The 25,042-nt window shown below is 51.2% G+C and overlaps 1 protein-coding gene across 2 annotated transcripts in view; it reads right to left on the bottom strand.

Moving 5' to 3' along the window:
• The window catches only part of ino80 (INO80 complex ATPase subunit), a 115,500-nt gene that overhangs the window by 35,698 nt on the left and 54,760 nt on the right, over positions 1-25,042 (bottom strand). For both annotated transcript variants that reach the window (XM_064991686.1, XM_064991687.1), the window contains exons 25-26: positions 20,587-20,730; positions 13,374-13,599 (exon numbers count right to left, since the gene is read on the bottom strand). In XM_064991686.1, coding sequence (XP_064847758.1) covers positions 13,374-13,599; positions 20,587-20,730 — 370 coding nt within the window. The remainder of the gene's footprint in view (positions 1-13,373; positions 13,600-20,586; positions 20,731-25,042) is intronic.

The following is a 25,042-nucleotide window of genomic DNA, read 5'->3' as shown; positions in this document are numbered from 1 at the left end:
ACCCTCTCCATTACCTCCTCAGTACCCTCTCCATTACCTCCTCAGTACCCTATCCATTACCTCCTCAGTACCCTATCCATTACCTCCTCACTACCCTCTCCATTACCTCCTCAGTACCCGATCCATTACCTCCTCAGTACCCTCTCCGTTACCTCCCACCACCCTATCCATTACCTCCTCACTACCCTATCCATTACCTCCCCACTACCCTATCCATTACATCCTCACTACCCTATCCATTACCTCCTCAGTACCCTCTCCATTACCTCCTCAGTACCCTCTCCATTACCTCCTCAGTACCCTCTCCGTTACCTCCCACCACCCTATCCATTACCTCCTCACTACCCTATCCATTACCTCCTCACTACCCTCTCCATTACCTCCACAGTACCCTATCCATTACCTCCTCAGTACCCTATCCATTACCTCCTCAGTACCCTCTCCATTACCTCCTCACTACCCTCTCCGTTACCTCCTCAGTACCCTCTCCGTTACCTCCCACCACCCTATCCATTACCTCCTCACTACACTATCCATTACCTCCCCACTACCCTATCCATTACATCCTCACTACCCTATCCATTACCTCCCCACTACCCTATCCAACCCTCTCCGTTACCTCCTCACTACCCTATCCATTACCTCCCCACTACAATATCCATTACCTCCCCACTACCTTATCCATTACCTCCCCACTACCCTATCCAACCCTCTCCGTTACCTCCTCACTACCCTATCCAACCCTCTCCGTTACCTCCTCACTACCCTATCCATTACCTCCTCACTACCCTATCCAACCCTCTCCGTTACCTCCCCACTACCCTATCCATTACCTCCCCACTACCCTATCCAACCCTCTCCGTTACCTCCTCACTACCCTATCCATTACATCCTCACTACCCTATCCATTACCTCCTCACTACCCTATCCATTACCTCCTCACTACCCTATCCATTACCTCCCCACTACCCTATCCATTACCTCCCCACTACCCTATCCATTACCTCCCCCCACCCTATCCATTACCTCCTCACTACCCTATCCATTACCTCCTCACTACCCTCTCCATTACCTCCACAGTACCCTATCCATTACCTCCTCAGTACCCTATCCATTACCTCCTCAGTACCCTCTCCATTACCTCCTCAGTACCCTATCCATTACCTCCTCACTACCCTCTCCGTTACCTCCCACCACCCTATCCGTTACCTCCCACCACCCTATCCATTACCTCCTCACTACACTATCCATTACCTCCCCACTACCCTATCCATTACATCCTCACTACCCTATCCATTACCTCCCCACTACCCTATCCATTACCTCCCCACTACCCTATCCATTACCTCCCCACTACCCTATCCATTACCTCCCCACTACCCTATCCAACCCTCTCCGTTACCTCCTCACTACCCTATCCATTACCTCCCCACTACAATATCCATTACCTCCCCACTACCTTATCCATTACCTCCCCACTACCCTATCCAACCCTCTCCGTTACCTCCTCACTACCCTATCCATTACTTCCCCACTACCCTATCCATTACCTCCTCACTACCCTATCCAACCCTATCCATTACCTCCTCAGTACCCTATCCATTACCTCCTCACTACCCTCTCCATTACCTCCTCAGTACCCGATCCATTACCTCCTCAGTACCCTCTCCGTTACCTCCCACCACCCTATCCATTACCTCCTCACTACCCTATCCATTACCTCCCCACTACCCTATCCATTACATCCTCACTACCCTATCCATTACCTCCTCAGTACCCTCTCCATTACCTCCTCAGTACCCTCTCCATTACCTCCTCAGTACCCTCTCCGTTACCTCCCACCACCCTATCCATTACCTCCTCACTACCCTATCCATTACCTCCTCACTACCCTCTCCATTACCTCCACAGTACCCTATCCATTACCTCCTCAGTACCCTATCCATTACCTCCTCAGTACCCTCTCCATTACCTCCTCAGTACCCTATCCATTACCTCCTCACTACCCTCTCCGTTACCTCCTCAGTACCCTCTCCGTTACCTCCCACCACCCTATCCATTACCTCCTCACTACACTATCCATTACCTCCCCACTACCCTATCCATTACATCCTCACTACCCTATCCATTACCTCCCCACTACCCTATCCAACCCTCTCCGTTACCTCCTCACTACCCTATCCATTACCTCCCCACTACAATATCCATTACCTCCCCACTACCTTATCCATTACCTCCCCACTACCCTATCCAACCCTCTCCGTTACCTCCTCAGTACCCTATCCATTACCTCCTCACTACCCTCTCCATTACCTCCTCAGTACCCGATCCATTACCTCCTCAGTACCCTCTCCGTTACCTCCCACCACCCTATCCATTACCTCCTCACTACCCTATCCATTACCTCCCCACTACCCTATCCATTACATCCTCACTACCCTATCCATTACCTCCTCAGTACCCTCTCCATTACCTCCTCAGTACCCTCTCCATTACCTCCTCAGTACCCTCTCCGTTACCTCCCACCACCCTATCCATTACCTCCTCACTACCCTATCCATTACCTCCTCACTACCCTCTCCATTACCTCCACAGTACCCTATCCATTACCTCCTCAGTACCCTATCCATTACCTCCTCAGTACCCTCTCCATTACCTCCTCAGTACCCTATCCATTACCTCCTCACTACCCTCTCCGTTACCTCCTCAGTACCCTCTCCGTTACCTCCCACCACCCTATCCATTACCTCCCACCACCCTATCCGTTACCTCCCACCACCCTATCCATTACCTCCTCACTACACTATCCATTACCTCCCCACTACCCTATCCATTACATCCTCACTACCCTATCCATTACCTCCCCACTACCCTATCCATTACCTCCCCACTACCCTATCCATTACCTCCCCACCACCCTATCCATTACCTCCTCACTACACTATCCATTACCTCCCCACTACCCTATCCATTACATCCTCACTACCCTATCCATTACCTCCCCACTACCCTATCCAACCCTCTCCGTTACCTCCTCACTACCCTATCCATTACCTCCCCACTACAATATCCATTACCTCCTCACTACCCTATCCATTACCTCCCCACTACCCTATCCATTACCTCCTCACTACCCTATCCAACCCTCTCCGTTACCTCCTCACTACCCTATCCATTACCTCCTCACTACCCTATCCAACCCTCTCCGTTACCTCCTCACTACCCTATCCATTACATCCTCACTACCCTATCCATTACCTCCTCACTACCCTATCCATTACCTCCTCACTACCCTATCCAACCCTCTCCGTTACCTCCTCACTACCCTATCCATTACCTCCTCACTACCCTATCCAACCCTCTCCGTTACCTCCTCACTACCCTATCCATTACATCCTCACTACCCTATCCATTACCTCCCCACTACCCTATCCATTACCTCCCCACTACCCTATCCATTACCTCCCCACGACCCTATCCATTACCTCCTCACTACCCTATCCATTACCTCCCCACTACCCTATCCATTACCTCCCCACTACCCTATCCAACCCTCTCCGTTACCTCCTCACTACCCTATCCATTACCTCCCCACTACCCTATCCATTACCTCCTCACTACCCTATCCATTACCTCCCCACTACCCTATCCATTACCTCCCCACTACCCTATCCAACCCTATCCGTTACCTCCTCACTACCCTATCCATTACCTCCCCACTACCCTATCCATTACCTCCTCACTACCCTATCCAACCCTCTCCGTTACCTCCTCACTACCCTATCCATTACATCCTCACTACCCTATCCATTACCTCCCGACTACCCTATCCATACCTCCCCACTACCCTATCCAACCCTCTCCGTTACCTCCCCACTACCCTATCCATTACCTCCCCACTACCCTATCCAACCCTCTCCGTTACCTCCTCACTACCCTATCCATTACATCCTCACTACCCTATCCATTACCTCCCCACTACCCTATTCATTACCTCCCCACTACCCTATCCATTACCTCCCCACTACCCTATCCATTACCTCCCCACTACCCTATCCATTACCTCCTCACTACCCTATCCATTACCTCCCCACTACCCTATCCATTACCTCCCCACTACCCTATCCAACCCTCTCCGTTACCTCCCCACTACCCTATCCATTACCTCCTCACTACCCTATCCATTACCTCCTCACTACCCTATCCATTACCTCCCCACTACCCTATCCATTACCTCCCCACTACCCTATCCAACCCTATCCGTTACCTCCTCACTACCCTATCCATTACCTCCCCACTACCCTATCCATTACCTCCTCACTACCCTATCCAACCCTCTCCGTTACCTCCTCACTACCCTATCCATTACATCCTCACTACCCTATCCATTACCTCCCGACTACCCTATCCATACCTCCCCACTACCCTATCCAACCCTCTCCGTTACCTCCTCACTACCCTATCCATTACCTCCTCACTACCCTATCCATTACCTCCTCACTACCCTATCCATTACCTCCCCATTACCTCCCCACTACCCTATCCAACCCTATCCGTTACCTCCTCACTACCCTATCCATTACCTCCCCACTACCCTATCCATTACCTCCTCACTACCCTATCCAACCCTCTCCGTTACCTCCTCACTACCCTATCCATTACCTCCCCACTACCCTCTCCGTTACCTCCCCACTACCCTATCCAACCCTCTCCATTACCTCCTCACTACCCTATCCATTACCTCCTCACTACCCTGTTCAACCCTCTCCATTACCTCCTCACTACCCTGTTCAACCCTCTCCGTTACCTTCTCACTACCCTGTTCAACCCTCTCCGTTACCTCCTCACTACCCTGTTCAACCCTCTACATTACCTCCCCACTACCCTATCCATTACCTCCCCACTACCCTATCCAACCCTCTCCGTTACCTCCTCACTACCCTATCCAACGCACGTCATTACCTCCTCACTACCCTATCCAACCCTCTCCATTACCTCCTCACTACCCTATCCAACCCTCTCCATTACCTCCTCACTACCCTATCCATTACATCCTCACTACCCTATCCAACCCTCTCCGTTACCTCCCCACTACCCTATCCAACCCACTCCATTACCTCCCCACTACCCTATCCAACCCTCTCCGTTACCTCCTCACTACCCTATCCAACGCACGCCATTACCTCCTCACTACCCTATCCAACCCTCTCCATTACCTCCTCACTACCCTATCCAACCCTCTCCATTACCTCCTCACTACCCTATCCAACCCTCTCCATTACCTCCTCACTACCCTATCCATTACCTCCTCACTACCCTATCCAACCCTCTTCATTACCTCCCCAGTACCCTCTCCATTACCTCCCCACTACCCTCTCCATTACCTCCTCACTACCCTCTCCAACCCTCCTCAGAGTTACCCACAGCTATATCGGTCTGCTAATACAGGACTAGTAAAGTTTGATTTCCTCATTTTTTAAATGTTGTATTATTATTTAGACTTTTCCACTGGGTGCTGCGTCCCCCCCAGCACCCGTACCCTTCCAATACACCCACTGATGTGTATCAAAGTAGTATAGTGGAGGTATTTGCTGTATCAATTCAAAAGGCTGATGGAACAGATCAGAATGTTAGGATCCAAATGTTGAAAAACTATGGTTTCTTCACATTTTAGGCGCAGCAATGTGAACACGGCAGGAGGCCTACGCGTCAATGCTCCAAAATGCAAATTTACAGGGAAAGTAACAAATATGGAGATAGGTGTTAGAAAATGTAGAAAGAGGGGAGATCTAAAGATGAAATAACTAGCGTGGGATGCTAATATGACTAAGATCATGCCTTTGGCTGCTGGACAACGAAATAAAAGTTGAAAGAAAACTAAAGAAAGAATATCAATTCAGTTGCCTTCTGGTTTGGCAAACTCCACCTCCTGTACTACAGAAACACTGTTAACCCAACAACAGTACTAGGTCCCTGTACTACAGAAACACTGTTAACCCAACAACAGTACTAGGTGCCTGTACTACAGAAACACTGCTAACCCAACAACAGTACTAGGTGCCTGTACTACAGAAACACTGCTAACCCAACAACAGTACTAGGTGCCTGTACTACAGAAACACTGCTAACCCAACAACAGTACTAGGTGCCTGTACTACAGAAACACTGCTAACCCAACAACAGTACTAGGTGCCTGTACTACAGAAACACTGTTAACCCAACAACAGTACTAGGTGCCTGTACTACAGAAACACTGTTAACCCAACAACAGTACTAGGTCCCTGTACTACAGAAACACTGTTAACCCAACAACAGTACTAGGTGTCTGTACTACAGAAACACTGTTAACCCAACAACAGTACTAGGTACCTGTACTACAGAAACACTGTTAACCCAACAACAGTACTAGGTGTCTGTACTACAGAAACACTGTTAACCCAACAACAGTACTAGGTGCCTGTACTACAGAAACACTGCTAACCCAACAACAGTACTAGTTACCTGTACTACAGAAACACTGTTAACCCAACAACAGTGCTAGGTACCTGTACTACAGAAACACTGTTAACCCAACAACAGTACTAGGTCCCTGTACTACAGAAACACAGCTAACCCAACAACAGTGCTAGGTACCTGTACTACAGAAACACAGCTAACCCAACAACAGTACCAGGTGCACTAGTCCTACTATTAGCTGACCTGCACAGTACATCTTGGGTTGGCCTGTCTGTTTATAGACCAATATGGGATTGATCATTTTAGGTCCTTCAGAGGGTCACAATTGTACACACAGGGCACCTTTCCTTTGCAGTGCAGGCCATTTGGGACATTTTGGAGAATACGTCTCCAGAAACCAGACAGGAAGGGGGGGGGGGGCGCGAGAGAGAGAGGGGAGACAGTCTAATTATGACCCTGGCTCTCTGAATAAGACAGTTGTCTGTTATACTCTGTGTTTAGTGGGCAATACACCACAGTGGTCTGGTCTCAACACAGTGGTCTGGTCTCACCACAGTGGTCTGGTCTCACCACAGAGCAGAGAGGAACAGAACAGATATTTGATACATTAGGATTCCATTAGCCGACAACTACTCTTACTGGAGTCCCACACATCACAAAAAAGTAATTACAGACAAAACACTGATATACATTTAAAACATCTATTAGTTTCACATACATGTCAGGACAGACACACAACGAGTAGGTCACATGTCAGTAAGTCACAAAGGGAGAGGAGCAGAACAGAGCGGGAACAGAACAGAGCGGAGCAGAACAGAGCGGAGCAGAACAGAGCGGAGCGGAACAGAGCGGAGCAGAACAGAGCGGAGTAGAACAGAGCGGAGCAGAACAGAGCGGAGCGGAACAGAGCGGAGCAGAACAGAGCGGAGTAGAACAGAGCGGAGCAGAACAGAGCGGAACAGAACAGAGCGGAACAGAACAGAGCGGAGCAGAACAGAGCGGAGCAGAGCGGAACAGAGCGGAACAGAACAGAGCGGAGCAGAACAGAGCGGAACAGAACAGAGCGGAACAGAACAGAGCGGAGCAGAGCGGAACAGAACAGAGCGGAGCAGAACAGAGCGGAACAGAACAGAGCGGAGCGGAACAGAGCGGAGCGGAACAGAGCGGAGCGGAACAGAGCGGAGCAGAACAGAGCGGAGCAGAACAGAGCGGAGCAGAACAGAGCGGAGCAGAACAGAGCGGAGCAGAACAGAGCGGAACAGAGCGGAGCAGAACAGAGCGGAGCAGAACAGAGCGGAACAGAACAGAGCGGAGCAGAACAGAGCGGAACAGAACAGAGCGGAGCAGAACAGAGCGGAGCAGAACAGAGCGGAGCAGAACAGAGCGGAACAGAGCGGAGCAGAACAGAGCGGAGCAGAACAGAGCGGAGCAGAACAGAGCGGAGCAGAACAGAGCGGAACAGAACAGAGCGGAGTAGAACAGAGCGGAACAGAGCGGAGCAGAACAGAGCGGAGCAGAACAGAGCGGAGCAGAACAGAGCGGAACAGAACAGAGCGGAGTAGAACAGAGCGGAGTAGAACAGAGCGGAGTAGAACAGAGCAGAACAGAGCAGAACAGAGCGGAACAGAACAGAGCGGAACAGAACAGAGCGGAACGGAGCGGAACAGAACAGAGCGGAACAGAACAGAGCGGAACAGAACAGAGCGGAGCAGAACAGAGCGGAACAGACCAGAGCGGAACGGAGCGGAACAGAACAGAACAGAGCGGAAGGGAACAGAGCGGAGCGGAACAGAGCGGAGCAGAACAGAGCGGAACAGAACAGAGCGGAACAGAGCGGAGCAGAACAGAGCGGAGCAGAACAGAGCGGAGCAGAACAGAGCGGAGCAGAACAGAGCGGAACAGAACAGAGCGGAGTAGAACAGAGCGGAGTAGAACAGAGCGGAACAGAGCGGAGCAGAACAGAGCGGAGCGGAACAGAGCGGAGCGGAACAGAGCGGAGCAGAACAGAGCGGAACAGAACAGAGTGGAGTAGAACAGAGCGGAGTAGAACAGAGCGGAACAGAGCGGAGCAGAACAGAGCGGAGCAGAACAGAGCGGAACAGAGCGGAGCAGAACAGAGCGGAACAGAACAGAGCGGAGTAGAACAGAGCGGAGTAGAACAGAGCAGAACAGAGCGGAGCAGAACAGAGCGGAGCGGAACAGAGCGGAACAGAACAGAGCGGAACAGAACAGAGCGGAACGGAGCGGAACAGAACAGAGCGGAACAGAACAGAGCGGAACAGAACAGAGCGGAGCAGAACAGAGCGGAACAGACCAGAGCGGAGCGGAACAGAACAGAACAGAGCGGAAGGGAACAGAGCGGAGCGGAACAGAGCGGAGCAGAACAGAGCGGAACAGAGCGGAACAGAGCGGAAGGGAACAGAGCGGAGCGGAACAGAGCGGAGCAGAACAGAGCGGAGCAGAACAGAGCAGAGCGGAACAGCACACTGTGAAGCCTGTCCTTAAGATATATTACACACAGGCAGGTCTTTGTCAAGTCAGGCCCAACTCTGGTGAAGAGACAGAGACATACACTATGCGTTTTCCCTTCAGATCCCAAATCCAGACCCAGTGGGCCAGACAGGCATAATGTGGGTAAGGTCGCCCCCTGTAGGCCTGATGAGGAGCAAATGGGGCTTCAGGGGTGGCCAAACCTCGCTGAGCTGGCCTCCTGCTGGATTCTGTTTCAACCCTTTTCCGAAACACCTGGTTTTACTAACTAATAGGACCTGGATAAGCCAGCATGTAGGATGGAACTAAAGTTAGCATCAAGTACAGCCCTCCAGCCAGTCAGACAGTAAACAATGATGTAGCTAACAGCGCTAGGCTAGCTGTCTGACGGTGTTGTTTCTGCCTCTCTCTCGGTGTGTGTGTGTCTTTCTCAGAAGGCCAGGGAGGTTTCCTGTCTTTTTAGTGGAGAGCGGAGATTCTTGAAGGGACAGGAAGACAATACTGTTTCCCACAGCCCTCACAGAAAGACACACACATACACACACTTGCCCCCTAGCTTACAGCGCAGGCTCCCACAATAAACAGAAGCTATAGTGAGAGACCAGTCATTTAGGAAGCATTGTTCCTCCGAACTCACCGTGACAGACGCCACACAGACAACAACAGGGTGTTTTAGCCAGGTCCTCGTTAGGAACGTTGCACAGAAATGTTTCTTTCTGGTGCTTTCCAGCATCAGCTGTGGGGACAATTTTTAATCGCCCTTTAGGGTCACATGACTCGGTTTATAAATGAATAGTAAATAATGAAGCCTCGCCTCGTTCATGTCCCTCAACAGGTAAGAGTACACAGAGATAGACAGTACAAAGACGTGACCTTTGACACCAGGCCTATTGTTCACCAAACAAGTCTTTCATTTTATGATCAAAACTATTCCATCAAATCATCATCAACAACTCAAGCCATTGGCGTCTTTGTTTTGTCCAACCGAACGCTACATGACTACATTTCTTGACCGATACTGGTAAGTGGCTCACGTCATGCTCAAACAAACATTCATCATAGCAGTCATTAGTTCTAAAAGGTGTGGGGCTGGAAGAGAGGAGAGGCAGGGAGAGAGGTGAGAGAGAGAGCTGGGAGAGGTGGGAGAGAGAGGTGGGAGAGAGAGCTGGGAGAGAGAGCTGGGAGAGAGAGCTGGGAGAGAGAGCTGGGAGAGAGAGCTGGGAGAGAGAGGTGGGAGAGAGAGGTGGGAGAGAGAGGTGGGAAAGAGAGCTGGGAGAGGTGGGAGAGAGAGCTGGGAGAGGTGAGAGAGAGAGCTGGGAGAGGTGAGAGAGAGAGGTGAGAGAGAGAGCTGGGAGAGGTGGGAGAGAGAGCTGGGAGAGGTGGGAGAGAGAGCTGGGAGAGGTGGGAGAGAGAGCTGGGAGAGGGAGGAGAGAGATAGCTGGGAGAGGTGAGAGAGAGAGCTGGGAGAGAGAGGTGAGAGAGAGCTGGGAGAGGTGAGAGAGAGAGAGGTGAGAGAGAGCTGGGAGAGAGAGGTGAGAGAGAGCTGGGAGAGGTGAGAGAGAGAGAGGTGAGAGAGAGGAGAGAGAGAGAGAGAGGTGAGAGAGAGAGGTGAGAGAGCGAGGTGAGAGAGAGAGAGGTGAGAGAGAGAGGTGAGAGAGAGGTGAGAGAGAGAGAGAGGTGAGAGAGGAGAGAGAGAGAGAGAGAGAGAGAGAGAGAGAGAGGTGAGAGAGAGGTGAGAGAGAGAGAGGTGAGAGAGAGATAGGGGTGAGATAGATAGAGAGGTGAGAGAGAGAGACTTTCTGCGCAAGGTGAGAAGACATCACTACGAGTCTGAATACAGTGCTGCTTTGTGAAGGACACTGTTCTGAGCCACAAACACACAGTACTGTACAGTAGATTACCATTACCTAAGCACTGGAACAATGACCAATGGTCAAACTTCAAACTTCCTCGCTTTGTCCTTTTTCCCGAAAACTTCACAAGCTCTTCGACTGTTCAAACACACACACACACACACACACACACACACACACACACACACACACACACACACACACACACACACACACACACACACACACACACACACACACACACACACACACACACACACACACACACACACACCATTCCCACGGCCAAAGACAGTCAGATAAAAGCAATAGGAGTCCACAGCAAAAGTGAGACATCATCATGATATAAAGTGCAGGGTTGCCAGGTCTGTGAGAGTGGAAGTAAACCTTTAGCCCTCACTTCACATCAGTCATGTGACCTCTCTGACCTCTCCGACCTCCAGAAGCAGCTCTGTCATAAAGACGCACAGCGTAGCAGGTCTCTCACTATCCTCTACGCGTTTTCATCACGAGGCTGAGGTTGAGCAGTGACAGGACTGTGACACGATGGTTCTATATCAGTTCTGTCTCAACCCCTGACCCAGGTTATCCCTCTCCTGCTTCGCTGTGGTCCTCCCACGGTCTTTACTCTCCCTGGTCAATAGGGAACAGAGGAGGGTTCCCCCCCTACCACAGGCAACAAACACACACTACAGGAGTAGGGAACAGAGGAGGGTCCCCCCCCCCCCCCTACCACACACTACAGGAGTAGGGAACAGACACACACTACAGGAGTAGGGAACAGAGGAGGGTTCCCCCCCTACCACACACTACAGGAGTAGGGAACAGAGGAGGGCTCCCCCCCTACCACACACTACAGGAGTAGGGAACAGAGGAGGGCTCCCCCCCTACCACACACTACAGGAGTAGGGAACAGAGGAGGGCTCCCCCCCTACCACACACTACAGGAGTAGGGAACAGAGGAGGGCTCCCCCCTACCACACACTTCAGGAGTAGGGAACAGAGGAGGGCTCCCCCCCTACCACACACTACAGGAGTAGGGAACAGAGGAGGGCTCCCCCCCTACCACACACTACAGGAGTAGGGAACAGAGGAGGGCTCCCCCCCTACCACACACTACAGGAGTAGGGAACAGAGGAGGGCTCCCCCTACCACACACTACAGGAGTAGGGAACAGAGGAGGGCTCCCCCCCTACCACACACTACAGGAGTAGGGAACAGAGGAGGGCTCCCCCCCTACCACACACTACAGGAGTAGGGAACAGAGGAGGGCTCCCCCCCTACCACACACTACAGGAGTAGGGAACAGAGGAGGGCTCCCCCCCTACCACACACTACAGGAGTAGGGAACAGAGGAGGGTTCCCCCCCTACCACACACTACAGGAGTAGGGAACAGAGGAGGGCTCCCCCCCTACCACACACAACAGGAGTAGGGAACAGACACACACTACAGGAGTAGGGAACAGAGGAGGGCTCCCCCCCTACAGGAGTAGGGAACAGAGGAGGGCCCCCCCCTACCACACACTACAGGAGTAGGGAACAGAGGAGGGCTCCCCCCCTACCACACACTACAGGAGTAGGGAACAGAGGAGGGTCCCCCCCCCCTACAGGAGTAGGGAACAGAGGAGGCCCCCCCCCCCTACAGGAGTAGGGAACAGAGGAGGGCCCCCCCCCTACCACACACTACAGGAGTAGGGAACAGAGGAGGGTCCCCCCCCCTACAGGAGTAGAGAACAGAGGAGGGCTCCCCCCTACCACACACTACAGGAGTAGGGAACAGAGGAGGGTCCCCCCCCCTACAGGAGTAGGGAACAGAGGAGGGCTCCCCCTACCACACACTACAGGAGTAGGGAACAGAGGAGGGCTCCCCCCCTACCACACACTACAGGAGTAGGGAACAGAGGAGGGTCCCCCCTACAGGAGTAGGGAACAGAGGAGGGCTCCCCCCCTACCACACACTACAGGAGTAGGGAACAGAGGAGGGTCCCCCCCCCCTACAGGAGTAGGGAACAGAGGAGGGCTCCCCCCTACCACACACTACAGGAGTAGGGAACAGAGGAGGGCTCCCCCTACCACACACTACAGGAGTAGGGAACAGAGGAGGGTTCCCCCCCTACCACACACTACAGGAGTAGGGAACAGAGGAGGGTTCCCCCCCTACCACACACTACAGGAGTAGGGAACAGAGGAGGGTTCCCCCCCACCACACACTACAGGAGTAGGGAACAGAGGAGGGCTCCCCCCTACCACACACTACAGGAGTAGGGAACAGAGGAGGGCTCCCCCCCTACCACACACTACAGGAGTAGGGAACAGAGGAGGGCTCCCCCCCTACCACACACTACAGGAGTAGGGAACAGACACACACTACAGGAGTAGGGAACAGAGGAGGGCTCCCCCCCTACAGGAGTAGGGAACAGAGGAGGGCTCCCCCCCTACAGGAGTAGGGAACAGAGGAGGGCTCCCCCCCTACAGGAGTAGGGAACAGAGGAGGGCTAAACCCCTACAGGAGTAGGGAACAGAGGAGGGTTCCACCCCCTACAGGAGTAGGGAACAGAGGAGCGTTTCCATACCTGGTATTCTGATGTAGGACCAGCCATGCCGGGGGTAGAGCGCCATCACTCCCCCAGGGCATCGTGGGTAGAAAGTGTTGGCTCGGGACATCCAATCAGAGGCCAGATCTAGGGAGCCGTACAGGAAGCAGTGCTTGGCGGCCATGCCCCCTCCGGCCCTCGTCTCCTGCCACTCGTACTCAGCGCTGCGGTCGTCACAGTACCGCTCCATGGGAACCGCCGTAACCTAGGAAGCAACACAAAATTAACAATTGTCATTCTGATGAAGTATTCCAATGTTGATTTGAGAAAGTTTCATTCCAACTGCCAGCCGACCCCACAACCCCAGGTCGTGTCTCGTGACTCCAGCCGACCCCACCACGCCAGGTCGGGTCTCGTGACTCCAGCCGACCCCACCACCCCAGGTCGGGTCTCGTGACTCCAGCCGACCCAACGACCCCAGGTCGGGTCTCGTGACTCCAGCCGACCCCACCACCCCAGGTCGGGTCTCGTGACTCCAGCCGACCCAACAACCCCAGGTCGGGTCTCGTGTCGGGTCTCAAGACACCAGCTGACCCCACACCCCAGGTCGGGTCTCGTGACTCCAGCCGACTCCAGGCCCGGTCTCATGGCTAGGGTTGCAAAGGGTCAGAATCTTTTTTTTTTTTTTACACACATTTTCCATGGGAACAGGAATTTTTGGAATTTGCTTAAATTCAACCAAAACGCAGTGAACCTTTTTTGTGGGATAAATGTAAGGCAATTCTAGGTCTTGTGGCATATTTTGGTTAAACTATCCCCAATTCAATGGAATTGTAACCCTCTGCATGCACAGTGTATTCTTCCATCACATGTACAGCTGATTCTCAGGATCTTGCACACTATAAGGAGATGCTATTGAGCCCACGAGTTGAGTTTTTAATCAAAAAGTTATATTTTGGTTTCATCTGACAATACGACATTCTCCCAATCTTCTTCTGGATCATCCAAATGCTCTCTAGCAAACTTCTGACGGGCCTGGACATGTACTGGCCGAAGCAGGGGGACACGTCTGGCACAGCAGGATTGGAGTCCCTGGCGGCGTAGTGTGTTACTGATGGTAGGCTTTGTTACTTTTGTCCCAGCTCTCTGCAGGTCATTCACTAGGTCCCCCCGTGTGGTTCTGGGATTTTTGCTCACCGTTCTTGTGATCATTTTGACCCCACGGGGTGAGATCTTGCATGGAGCCCCAGATCGAGGGAGATTATCAGTGGTCTTGTATGTCTTCCATTTCCTAATAATTGCTCCCACAGTTGATTTCTTCAAGCCAAGCTGCTTACCTATTGCAGATTCAGTCTTCCCAGCCTGGTGCAGGTCTACAATTTTATTGCTGGTGTCCTTTGACAGCTCTTTGGTCTTGGCCATAGTGGAGTTTGGAGTGAGACTGTTTGAGGTTGTGGACAGGTGTCTTTTATACTGATAGCAAGTTCAAACAGGTGCCATTAATACAGGTAACGAGTGGAGGACAGAGGAGCCTCTTAAAGAAGAAGTTACAGGTCTGTGAGAGCCAGAAATCTTGCTTGTTTGTAGGTGACCAAATACTTATTTTCCACCATAATTTGCAAATAAATTCATTAAAAATCCTACAATGTGATTTTCTGGATTTTTTTTTCTAATTTTGTCTGTCATAGTTGAAGTGTACCTATGATGAAAATTACAGGCCTCTCATCTTTTTAAGTGGGAGAACTTGCACAATTGGTGGCTGACTAAATACTTTTTTTGCCCCACTGTATGTTATTTCTCGCTAACTAGTAGATAGTAGCCTACAGCAAACTTGTTAACAATTTCCGCTAGTTAGTTTTTGCTACCATGTGGGTTTTAGCTTGCTTGAGCCAGCTAAGTGAGGAGTGTTAATTCACCTGTTTCCATACACGTTTCACTTTAAAACATTTACCTTACAAAGGAGTTGTTTAATATAACTGCTTAACTATTTATCTGTACATGCAATTGTCTTTTTTAACTTTTTTTTTCTAATCTTTACAGGACAATGCCATGGACACTATCAGATGTATGGAGACATTTCACTGCAGCTAATGTAGAAGGGAAAAGCTTTGTACATTTGCAAATACTGTGCCAAATCATATGTGAAGAATGCAACAAAGATGCAGAATCATCTGGCCAAGTGCATAAAGTTCCCTCAGCGCTCACAACAAGCAACCTCTGACAAAGGTCCCTCTGAATCATCATTTTCACCTCGAATAGAAGTGAAGAGGTGAAAATGATGAATCAGACACCTTATCGATAGCAACAGCTCAGGGTCCTCCTGGAATCAGAAGGTTTTATGACTCAATGGAGGAATGTAGTCAGAGAAATGCTGATGAATGTCTTGTTCGAGCTGTGTATGCAACTGGTTCACCTCTGATGTTCACAGACAATGTGTGTTGGAAGAGATTTCTGAATATTCTTTGCCCAGCATGCACCCCTCCAACCAGACATGCTTTATCTACTCATTTGCTGGATGCAGAGGTCAACAGAGTTCAAATGAAGGTCAAGAAAATCATAGAGAAAGCAGACTGTATTGCAATCATCTCTGATGGGTGGTCGAATGTTTGTTGGCAAGGAATAACTAACTACATCTCCATCCCTCAACCAGTATTCAACAAGAGCACAAACACAAGGAACAACAGACACACTGGTCTCTACATTGCAGATGAGCTGAAGGCATTCATCAATGACCTTGGACCACAGAAGGTATTTGCACTGATGACAGACAATGCTGCGAACATGAAGGCTGCTTGGTCTAAAGTGGAGTCCTACCCTTACATCACACCCATTGTCTGTGCTGCTCATGCATTGAATCTGCTCCTCAAGGACAACAGGGCACTGAAAACAATGGATATACTCTACAATGAGAGCCAAGAAAATGGATAGGTATGTGAAGAGTCATCAAGTTAGAGCAGCAATCTGCCTCACCAAGTAAAGTGAGAAGAATAAAAACACCACATTGAAGCTGCCCAGCAACACCCATTGGGGTGATGTTGTCATCATGTTTGACTGTCTCCTGGAGGGGAAGAAGTCTCTCCAAGAAATGGCTATGTCACAGTCTGCCAAAATGGACAGCCCCATCAAGAGGATCCTCCTGGATGGTGTATTTTGGGAGAGAGTGGTAAGCAGCCTGAAACCTATAGCAGTAGCCATTGCACAGATTGAGGGAGACGATGCCATCCTGTCTGATGTTCAGACTCTGCTTATAGATGTAAGAGAAGAAATCCATACTGCCCTGCCAACTTCACTGGTGCTCCAAGCAGAGCGAACAGCAGTTCTAAAAAGCGTGAAGACTTCTACCTGAAGCCCGTAAACGCCACAACATACATGTTGGACCCCAAGTCTGCTGGTAAGAGAATCCTGTCTGGTGCAGAGATCAACAAGGCCTATGGTGTCATCACTACCGTGTCTCGCCGCCTTGGCCTGGATGAGGGCAAGGTTCTTGGCAGTCTGGAGAAGTACACTTCCAAGCAAGGGCTTTGGGATGGAGATGCAATATGCCAGTCATGCCAGCATCTCATCAGCCACCTGGTGGAAGGGACTTTGTGGATCTGAGGCACTTTCCCCTGTTGCCTCCATCATCCTCCAAATCCCACCAACAACAGCCGTCTCAGAGCACAACTGCTCCTTGTTTGGGAACACACATCAAAGCACGCAACAGGCTGACCAATACAAGGGTTGAAAAATTGGTGGCCAGTCGGACAAATGTGAGGCTTTTTGAGCCTGACAACGAGTCATCCACAACTAGGTTGGAAAGTGACAGTGAAGCGGAAGCCTCAGAGTCTGATGTTCAAAAAGGTGGACATTGACGAGGTCCATGGAGAAGACATGGACGCCTGAGAGGAAGACAACCAAAGCTTTAGTTTCTAGACTACTAACGTTTCTGGGCGATGTGATGGATCCTTGGGCATCATTCTATAATCCCTTCCTTTTGTTGTCCAGTGAAATTATCCCATGTGTAGAGTCAACTCATTTAATTAAAGTTAAATTTGTAACTAAATATTTTTTTAACATTTCTAATGGAAGGATTGAATCATTTGCAATTATGTCTACTTATGAGGTAAAAGGTTTATGTTTGTCTCCATATGATATGGTAAAAGGTTTACGTTTGTCTCCATATGATATGATAGATGTATACAATGCAAAAAACATCTACATTTAAATGGTATTAATATTAATGTGCATATATTTCCGTTAATTCCCATATATTTCCGTTAATTCCCATATATTTCCGTAAATTCCCATATATTTCCGTTAATTCCCATATATTTCCGTAAATTCCCATATATTCCTGTTAATTCCCATATATTTCCGTTAATTCCCATATATTCCCGTTAATTCCCATATATTCCCGTTAATTCCCATATATTCCCGTTAATTCCCATATATTCCCGTTAATTCCCATATATTCCCGTTAATTCCCACGGCAAGTTCCCACCTCTGAATATTGCTCACACTATTTCCTGTTGGGGTGTTCACCCCCCCCTCCCCCTCGGCACCAGGGGTTTGGGGTGATTCATACTGATCAGTGTTCACCCCCATCCCCCGATTTTCCTTCCATTCCCCCTTATCACAGGTAAAACGCACCAGGGGTTTGGCCGGTAAAACGCACCAGGGGTTTGGCACCGAGAGGCAAGCTATGGCACAATGGTAAACCGGGGGTCACCGGTCCAACGGTAAACCGGGGGTCACCGGTCCAACGGTAAACCGGGGGTCACAGGTCCAACGGTAAACCGGGGGTCACCGGTCCAACGGTAAACCGGGGGTCACAGGTCCAACGGTAAACCGGGGGTCACAGGGCCAACGGTAAACCGGGGGTCACAGGTCCAACGGTAAACCGGGGGTCACCGGTCCAACGGTAAACCGGGGGTCACAGGTCCAACGGTAAACCGGGGGTCACAGGTCCAACGGTAAACCGGGGGTCACAGGTCCAACGGTAAACCGGGGTCACCGGTCCAACGGTAAACCGGGGTCACAGGTCCAACGGTAAACCGGGGTCACAGGTCCAACGGTAAACCGGGGTCACAGGTCCAACGGTAAACCGGGGGTCACAGGTCCAACGGTAAACCGGGGGTCACAGGTCCAACGGTAAACCGGGGGTCACAGGTCCAACGGTAAACCGGGGGTCACAGGTCCAACGGTAAACCGGGGGTCACAGGTCCAACGGTAAACCGGGGGTCCGTTCTACAGGATAATAAATAATGGTCTCTGCTCCATGTGGGAAATCCAACTCTAAAGAGCGGTGGGCACGAGCTGAAAGGAGAAGGGCTGCAAATACCAGCTGATACACAGTGATAGAGAGGATACTTTGATCTTATGTCCCAACTAATGAAACCAGAACGGACCACAGGCCGAACGGACCGGTCCACAGGCCGAACGGACCGGTCCACAGGCCGAACGGAACGGACCACAGGCCGAACGGAACGGTCCACAGGCCGAACGGACCGGACCACAGGCCGAACGGAACGGTCCACAGGCCGAACGGAACGGTCCACAGGCCGAACGGAACGGTCCACAGGCCGAACGGAACGGTCCACAGGCCGAACGGAACGGTCCACAGGCCGAACGGAACGGACCACAGGCCGAACGGAACGGACCACAGGCCGAACGGAACGGACCACAGGCCGAACGGAACGGACCACAGACCGAACGGAACGGACCACAGGCCGAACGGACCACAGTTGAGTTGACCCCTGGTTGGTTATTCCAAGGAGGATAAAGAGAGAGATGGATGGAGGGAAAGAGGGAGGGAAAGAGAGATGGATGGAGGGAAAGAGGGAGGGAAAGAGAGATGGATAGAGGGAAAGAGGGAGGGAAAGAGAAATGGATGGAGGGAAAGAGGGAGGGAAAGAGAAATGGATAGAGGGAAAGAGGGAGGGAAAGAGAAATGGATAGAGGGAAAGAGGGAGGGAAAGAGAGATGGATGGAGGGAAAGAGAGATGGATGGAGGGAAAGAGAGATGGATGGAGGGAAAGAGGGAGGGAAAGAGAGATGGATGGAGGGAAAGAGGGAGGGAAAGAGAGATGGATGGAGGGAAAGAGGGAGGGAAAGAGAAATGGATGGAGGGAAAGAGGGAGGGAAAGAGAGATAGAGGGAGGGAAAGAGGGAGAGAGAGATGGATGGAGGGAAAGAGGGAGAGAGAGATGGATGGAGGGAAAGAGGGAGAGGGGGAAAGAGAGATGGATGGAGGGAAAGAGGGAGAGGGGGAAAGAGAGATGGATGGAGGGAAAGAGGGAGAGGGGGAAAGAGAGATGGATAGAGGGAAAGAGGGAGAGAGGGGAAGATAGATGGATGGAACAAGGGAGAGAGGGAAAGAGAGATGGATAGAGGGAAAGAGGGAGAGAGGGAAAGATAGATGGATGGAACAAGGGAGAGAGGGAAAGAGAGATGGATAGAGGGAAAGAGGGAGAGAGGGAAAGAGAGATGGATAGAGGGAAAGAGAGAGAGAGGGAAAGAGAGATGGATAGAGGGAAAGAGGGAGAGAGGGGAAGAGAGATGGATGGAACAAGGGGGAGGGAAAAAGAGATGGATGGAACAAGGGGGAGGGAAAGAGAGATGGATGAGGGGAAAAGGAGCAGTGTTTCTTGGTCTCTTTGTAAATGTGGAAGCTATGATCGGTGAATCAGCAGGATGTCTCTGTGTGTGTGTGTGTGTGTGTGTGTGTGTGTGTGTGTGTGTGTGTGTGTGTGTGTGTGTGTGTGTGTGTGTGTGTGTGTGTGTGTGTGTGTGTGTGTGTGTGTGTGTGTGTGTGAGAGAGAGACAGTGCAGCAGGTTGGGTGGTCGAGCGAGAAAAGGGACGGGGGAGGAGGATGTGTTGTCTTTGGAAACATTAAACAATGAGCAGCATTATCTGCCTAACATGTGTTTTGTGTGTGTGTGTGTGTTCTGTGTGTGTGTATGTGTGTTCTGTGTGTTCTGTGTGTGTTCTGTGTGTGTGTGTGTGTGTATTCTCTGTGTGTGTATTCGTGTTCTGTGTGTGTGTGTGTGTGTGTGTGTGTGTGTGTGTGTGTGTGTGTGCGCGCTTGGGAATGTGTGTGTGTACGTTCTCTGTGTGTGAAGAGACCCCCTGTGGTGGCTTCAAGCTGCACTCTAAACAAACAGTAACTTCTAAAAAACGTCTCGTGGACCACAGATGTATTTACCTTCCTCTCTCACACACACACACACACACACACACAGACATAGACACACACACACACTGGGGCCTTACCCTTGGCACAGCGGTGAGCAGGAACTTGGGTGGTTGTGTGGGTTGGCCTGGTCGTAGGGTAGTGGAGTTGGCAGAGCATCGACTGTGGACCAGAACATCACAGTGACCCATCAGACCTGGGCTGTGACGGGTGAATACCAGGTTCTGGAGAGAGAGAGAGAGAGAGAGAGAGGAGAAGAGAGAGAAAGGAGAAGGAGACTAGATTGATCAAGTACTCAAACCCAAAAATATCACATTCCTTTTGGCAGTTTAAAGTGTATATGATGACCTTCAAAGAACACGCGCGTGTGTGTGTGTGTGTGTGTCTGTGTCTGTGTCTGTCTGTGTGTTCTGTGTGTGTATGTGTGTTTTGTGTGTGTATGTGTGTTCTGTGTGTGTGTGTTCTGTGTATGTCTGTGTGTGTGTGTCTGTGTCTGTGTGTGTGTCTATGTCTGTGTGTGTGTGTCTGTGTGTGTCTGTGTCTGTGTGTGTCTGTGTGTGTGTCTGTGTGTCTGTGTGTGTGTGAGAGAGAGAGAGTCATGCAACATCGGCTTCATTCACAGTGAATACTCAAGCGCTGTTAAAGGGGGCCGTATTTTCCTCGTCCTGCGTGTGACCCCCCCCACCCTCACCCAAAACTGTTTAGTGACATTTTGTTTTGTTAAAGAGAGAATGCAATATGCAAATATGTCCAAGGCATATTATATTATATATTATAATTTCATCTCTGCACTAAATATTTTTTGAAAGAATTTCCGCTGTGCCATAAATCCATGTTTTTAATGATGTTGTTTACAACAAAAACAACAAGGCGCATATATGGATTTCTGGGACAGTAGAACAAAATAAAATAGTATTTTTAGTGCAGAACACATCCTTCAGAACGATTCTGAGGTAATTACGAGTTGGTTTGGAGTATTCTCTAACAAGCTTTAGATACATTGTCATAACGCATTGTAGTCAACGGCTAAAATGTGACAACCACAATTCTCTCTGTAAAGAAACAAAATTCCAAACTCGAGACTTAAACTAAAAGCACGGAAAGAGTGAAAATAAAACCAGATGTAAAAATAAGAGACATGGGCAGACCCACAGCGCCATCTAGCGGTTCTGAACAGCAACCGACCACCCTTCTCTCCATTCCAGGGCCTGAGATCTGCGGTAGTTCGTCGACCAAACCCCAAATATGACCCCATTTTGGCCAAGACAGTCCTTTAACCAACAGAATGTTGAAATCCTAGTGGTTACGTCTAAGCAGACTATAGCAGGTGTAAAAACATGGCTAACCAGGGTGTATTGGTAACAGTGGTGAGGTGGGGCTTGGTGGTCAGCTGAGAGTTGAGCTCCAAATGAAGGGAAAGAGCCATCACATTGGGACAGACTGATGTTGGAAAGATCCTGAGTGTGTCTAGGCGTGGCTGGCTGAGTGTGTCTAGGCGTGGCTGGCTGAGTGTCTGTCTCTCTAGGCGTGGCTGGCTGAGTGTCTGAGTCTCTCTGGGCGTGGCTGGCTGAGTGTCTGGGTCTCTCTGGGCGTGGCTGGCTGAGTGTCTGGGTCTCTCTGGGCGTGGCTGGCTGAGTGTCTGGGTCTCTCTGGGCGTGGCTAGATGAGTGTCTGTCTCTCTAGGCGTGGCTGGCTGAGTGTCTGTCTCTCTAGGCGTGGCTGGCTGAGTGTGTCTAGGCGTGGCTGGCTGAGTGTCTGTCTCTCTAGGCGTGGCTGGCTGAGTGTCTGAGTCTCTCTGGGCGTGGCTGGCTGAGTGTCTGAGTCTCTCTGGGCGTGGCTGGCTGAGTGTCTGTCTCTCTAGGCGTGGCTGGCTGAGTGTCTGTCTCTCTAGGCGTGGCTGGCTGAGTGTCTGAGTCTCTCTGGGCGTGGCTGGCTGAGTGTCTGGGTCTCTCTGGGCGTGGCTGGCTGAGTGTCTGTCTCTCTAGGCGTGGCTGGCTGAGTGTCTGGGTCTCTCTGGGCGTGGCTGGCTGAGTGTCTGTCTCTCTAGGCGTGGCTGGCTGAGTGTCTGAGTCTCTCTGGGCATGGCTGGCTGAGTGTCTGGGTCTCTCTGGGCGTGGCTGGCTGAGTGTCTGGGTCTCTCTGGGCGTGGCTGGCTGAGTGTCTGAGTCTCTCTGGGCGTGGCTGGCTGAGTGTCTGTCTCTCTGGGCGTGGCTGGCTGAGTGTCTGAGTCTCTCTGGGCGTGGCTGGCTGAGTGTCTGAGTCTCTCTGGGCGTGGCTGGCTGAGTGTCTGGGTCTCTCTGGGCGTGGCTGGCTGAGTGTCTGAGTCTCTCTGGGCGTGGCTGGCTGAGTGTCTGTCTCTCTGGGCGTGGCTGGCTGAGTGTCTGTCTCTCTGGGCGTGGCTGACTGAGTGTCTGGGTCTCTCTGGGCGTGGCTGACTGAGTGTCTGGGTCTCTCTGGGCGTGGCTGGCTGAGTGTCTGGGTCTCTCTGGGCGTGGCTGGCTGAGTGTCTGGGTCTCTCTGGGCGTGGCTGGCTGAGTGTCTGTCTCTCTGGGCGTGGCTGGCTGAGTGTCTGGGTCTCTCTGGGCGTGGCTGACTGAGTGTCTGTCTCTCTGGGCGTGGCTGGCTGAGTGTCTGGGTCTCTCTGGGCGTGGCTGGCTGAGTGTCTGGGTCTCTCTAGGCGTGGCTGGCTGAGTGTCTGTCTCTCTGGGCGTGGCTGGCTGAGTGTCTGGGTCTCTCTAGGCGTGGCTGGCTGAGTGTCTGAGTCTCTCTAGGCGTGGCTGGCTGAGTGTCTGTCTCTCTAGGCGTGGCTGTCTGAGTGTCTGGGTCTCTCTAGGCGTGGCTGGCTGAGTGTCTGGGTCTCTCTGGGCGTGGCTGGCTGAGTGCCTGAGTCTCTCTGGGCGTGGCTGGCTGAGTGTCTGGGTCTCTCTGGGCGTGGCTGGCTGAGTGCCTGAGTTAGGCAAGGCTAGGCAGTGATGTGGATCATTATTTGGCAAGGCTAGGCAGTGATGTGGATCATTATTTGGCAAGGCTAGGCAGTGATGTGGATCATTATTTGGCAAGGCTAGGCAGTGATGTGGATCATTATTTGGCAAGGCTAGGCAGTGATGTGGATCATTATTTGGCAAGGCTAGGCAGTGATGTGGATCATTATTTGGCAAGGCTAGGCAGTGATGTGGATCATTATTTGGCAAGACTAGGCAGTGATGTGATTCATTATTTGGCAAGGCTAGGCAGTGATGTGGATCATTATTTGGCAAGGCTAGGCAGTGATGTGGATCATTATTTGGCAAGGCTAGGCAGTGATGTGGATCATTATTTGGCAAGTCTAGGCAGTGATGTGGATCATTATTTGGCAAGGCTTAGCAGTGATGTGATTCATTATTTGGCAAGGCTAGGCAGTGATGTGGATCATTATTTGGCAAGACTAGGCAGTGATGTGATTCATTATTTGGCAAGGCTAGGCAGTGATGTGGATCATTATTTGGCAAGGCTAGGCAGTGATGTGGATCATTATTTGGCAAGGCTAGGCAGTGATGTGGATCATTATTTGGCAAGGCTAGGCCTTGTTAATAACAGTTCTCCGGGTGTCTGAAGCTGTGGATCTCTGTCTCCCTCTGGATCTCTGTCTTCCTTAGAGAAGCCATTCCAGAGGGGAAACATACGATGAAGAATATCTGACTGATACTGTTTGAATTAGCCTGGGGATGGTAGGATGAGACTGAGGTTGTTAGGGGAGACCAGGGGATGGTAGGATGAGATTGAGGTTGTTAGGGGAGACCTGGGGATGGTAGGATGAGACTGAGGTTGTTAGGGGAGACCAGGGGATGGTAGGATGAGACTGAGGTTGTTAGGGGAGACCTGGGGATGGTAGGATGAGACTGAGGTTGTTAGGGGAGACCTGGGGATGGTAGGATGAGACTGAGGTTGTTAGGGAGACCAGGGGATGGTAGGATGAGACTGAGGTTGTTAGGGGAGACCTGGGGTAGGTAGGATGAGACTGAGGTTGTTAGGGGAGACCTGGGGTAGGTAGGATGAGACTGAGGTTGTTAGGGGAGACCTGGGGATGGTAGGATGAGACTGAGGTTGTTAGGGGAGACCTGGGGTAGGTAGGATGAGACTGAGGTTGTTAGGGGAGACCTGGGGATGGTAGGATGAGACTGAGGTTGTTAGGGGAGACCAGGGGATGGTAGGATGAGACTGAGGTTGTTAGGGGAGACCTGGGGATGGTAGGATGAGACTGAGGTTGTTAGGGGAGACCTGGGGATGGTAGGATGAGACTGAGGTTGTTAGGGGAGACCAGGGGATGGTAGGATGAGACTGAGGTTGTTAGGGGAGACCTGGGGTAGGTAGGATGAGACTGAGGTTGTTAGGGGAGACCTGGGGTAGGTAGGATGAGACTGAGGTTGTTAGGGAGACCAGGGGATGGTAGGATGAGACTGAGGTTGTTAGGGGAGACCTGGGGATGGTAGGATGAGACTGAGGTTGTTAGGGGAGACCTGGGGATGGTAGGATGAGACTGAGGTTGTTAGGGGAGAC

The sequence above is a fragment of the Oncorhynchus masou genome, chromosome 16 (genome assembly GCF_036934945.1).
Source record: "Oncorhynchus masou masou isolate Uvic2021 chromosome 16, UVic_Omas_1.1, whole genome shotgun sequence".
NCBI classification, from domain to species: Eukaryota; Metazoa; Chordata; class Actinopteri; order Salmoniformes; family Salmonidae; genus Oncorhynchus; species Oncorhynchus masou.
Note: the sequence above shows the minus strand (reverse complement) of the source record. Positions and strands in the feature narration are given on the sequence as shown.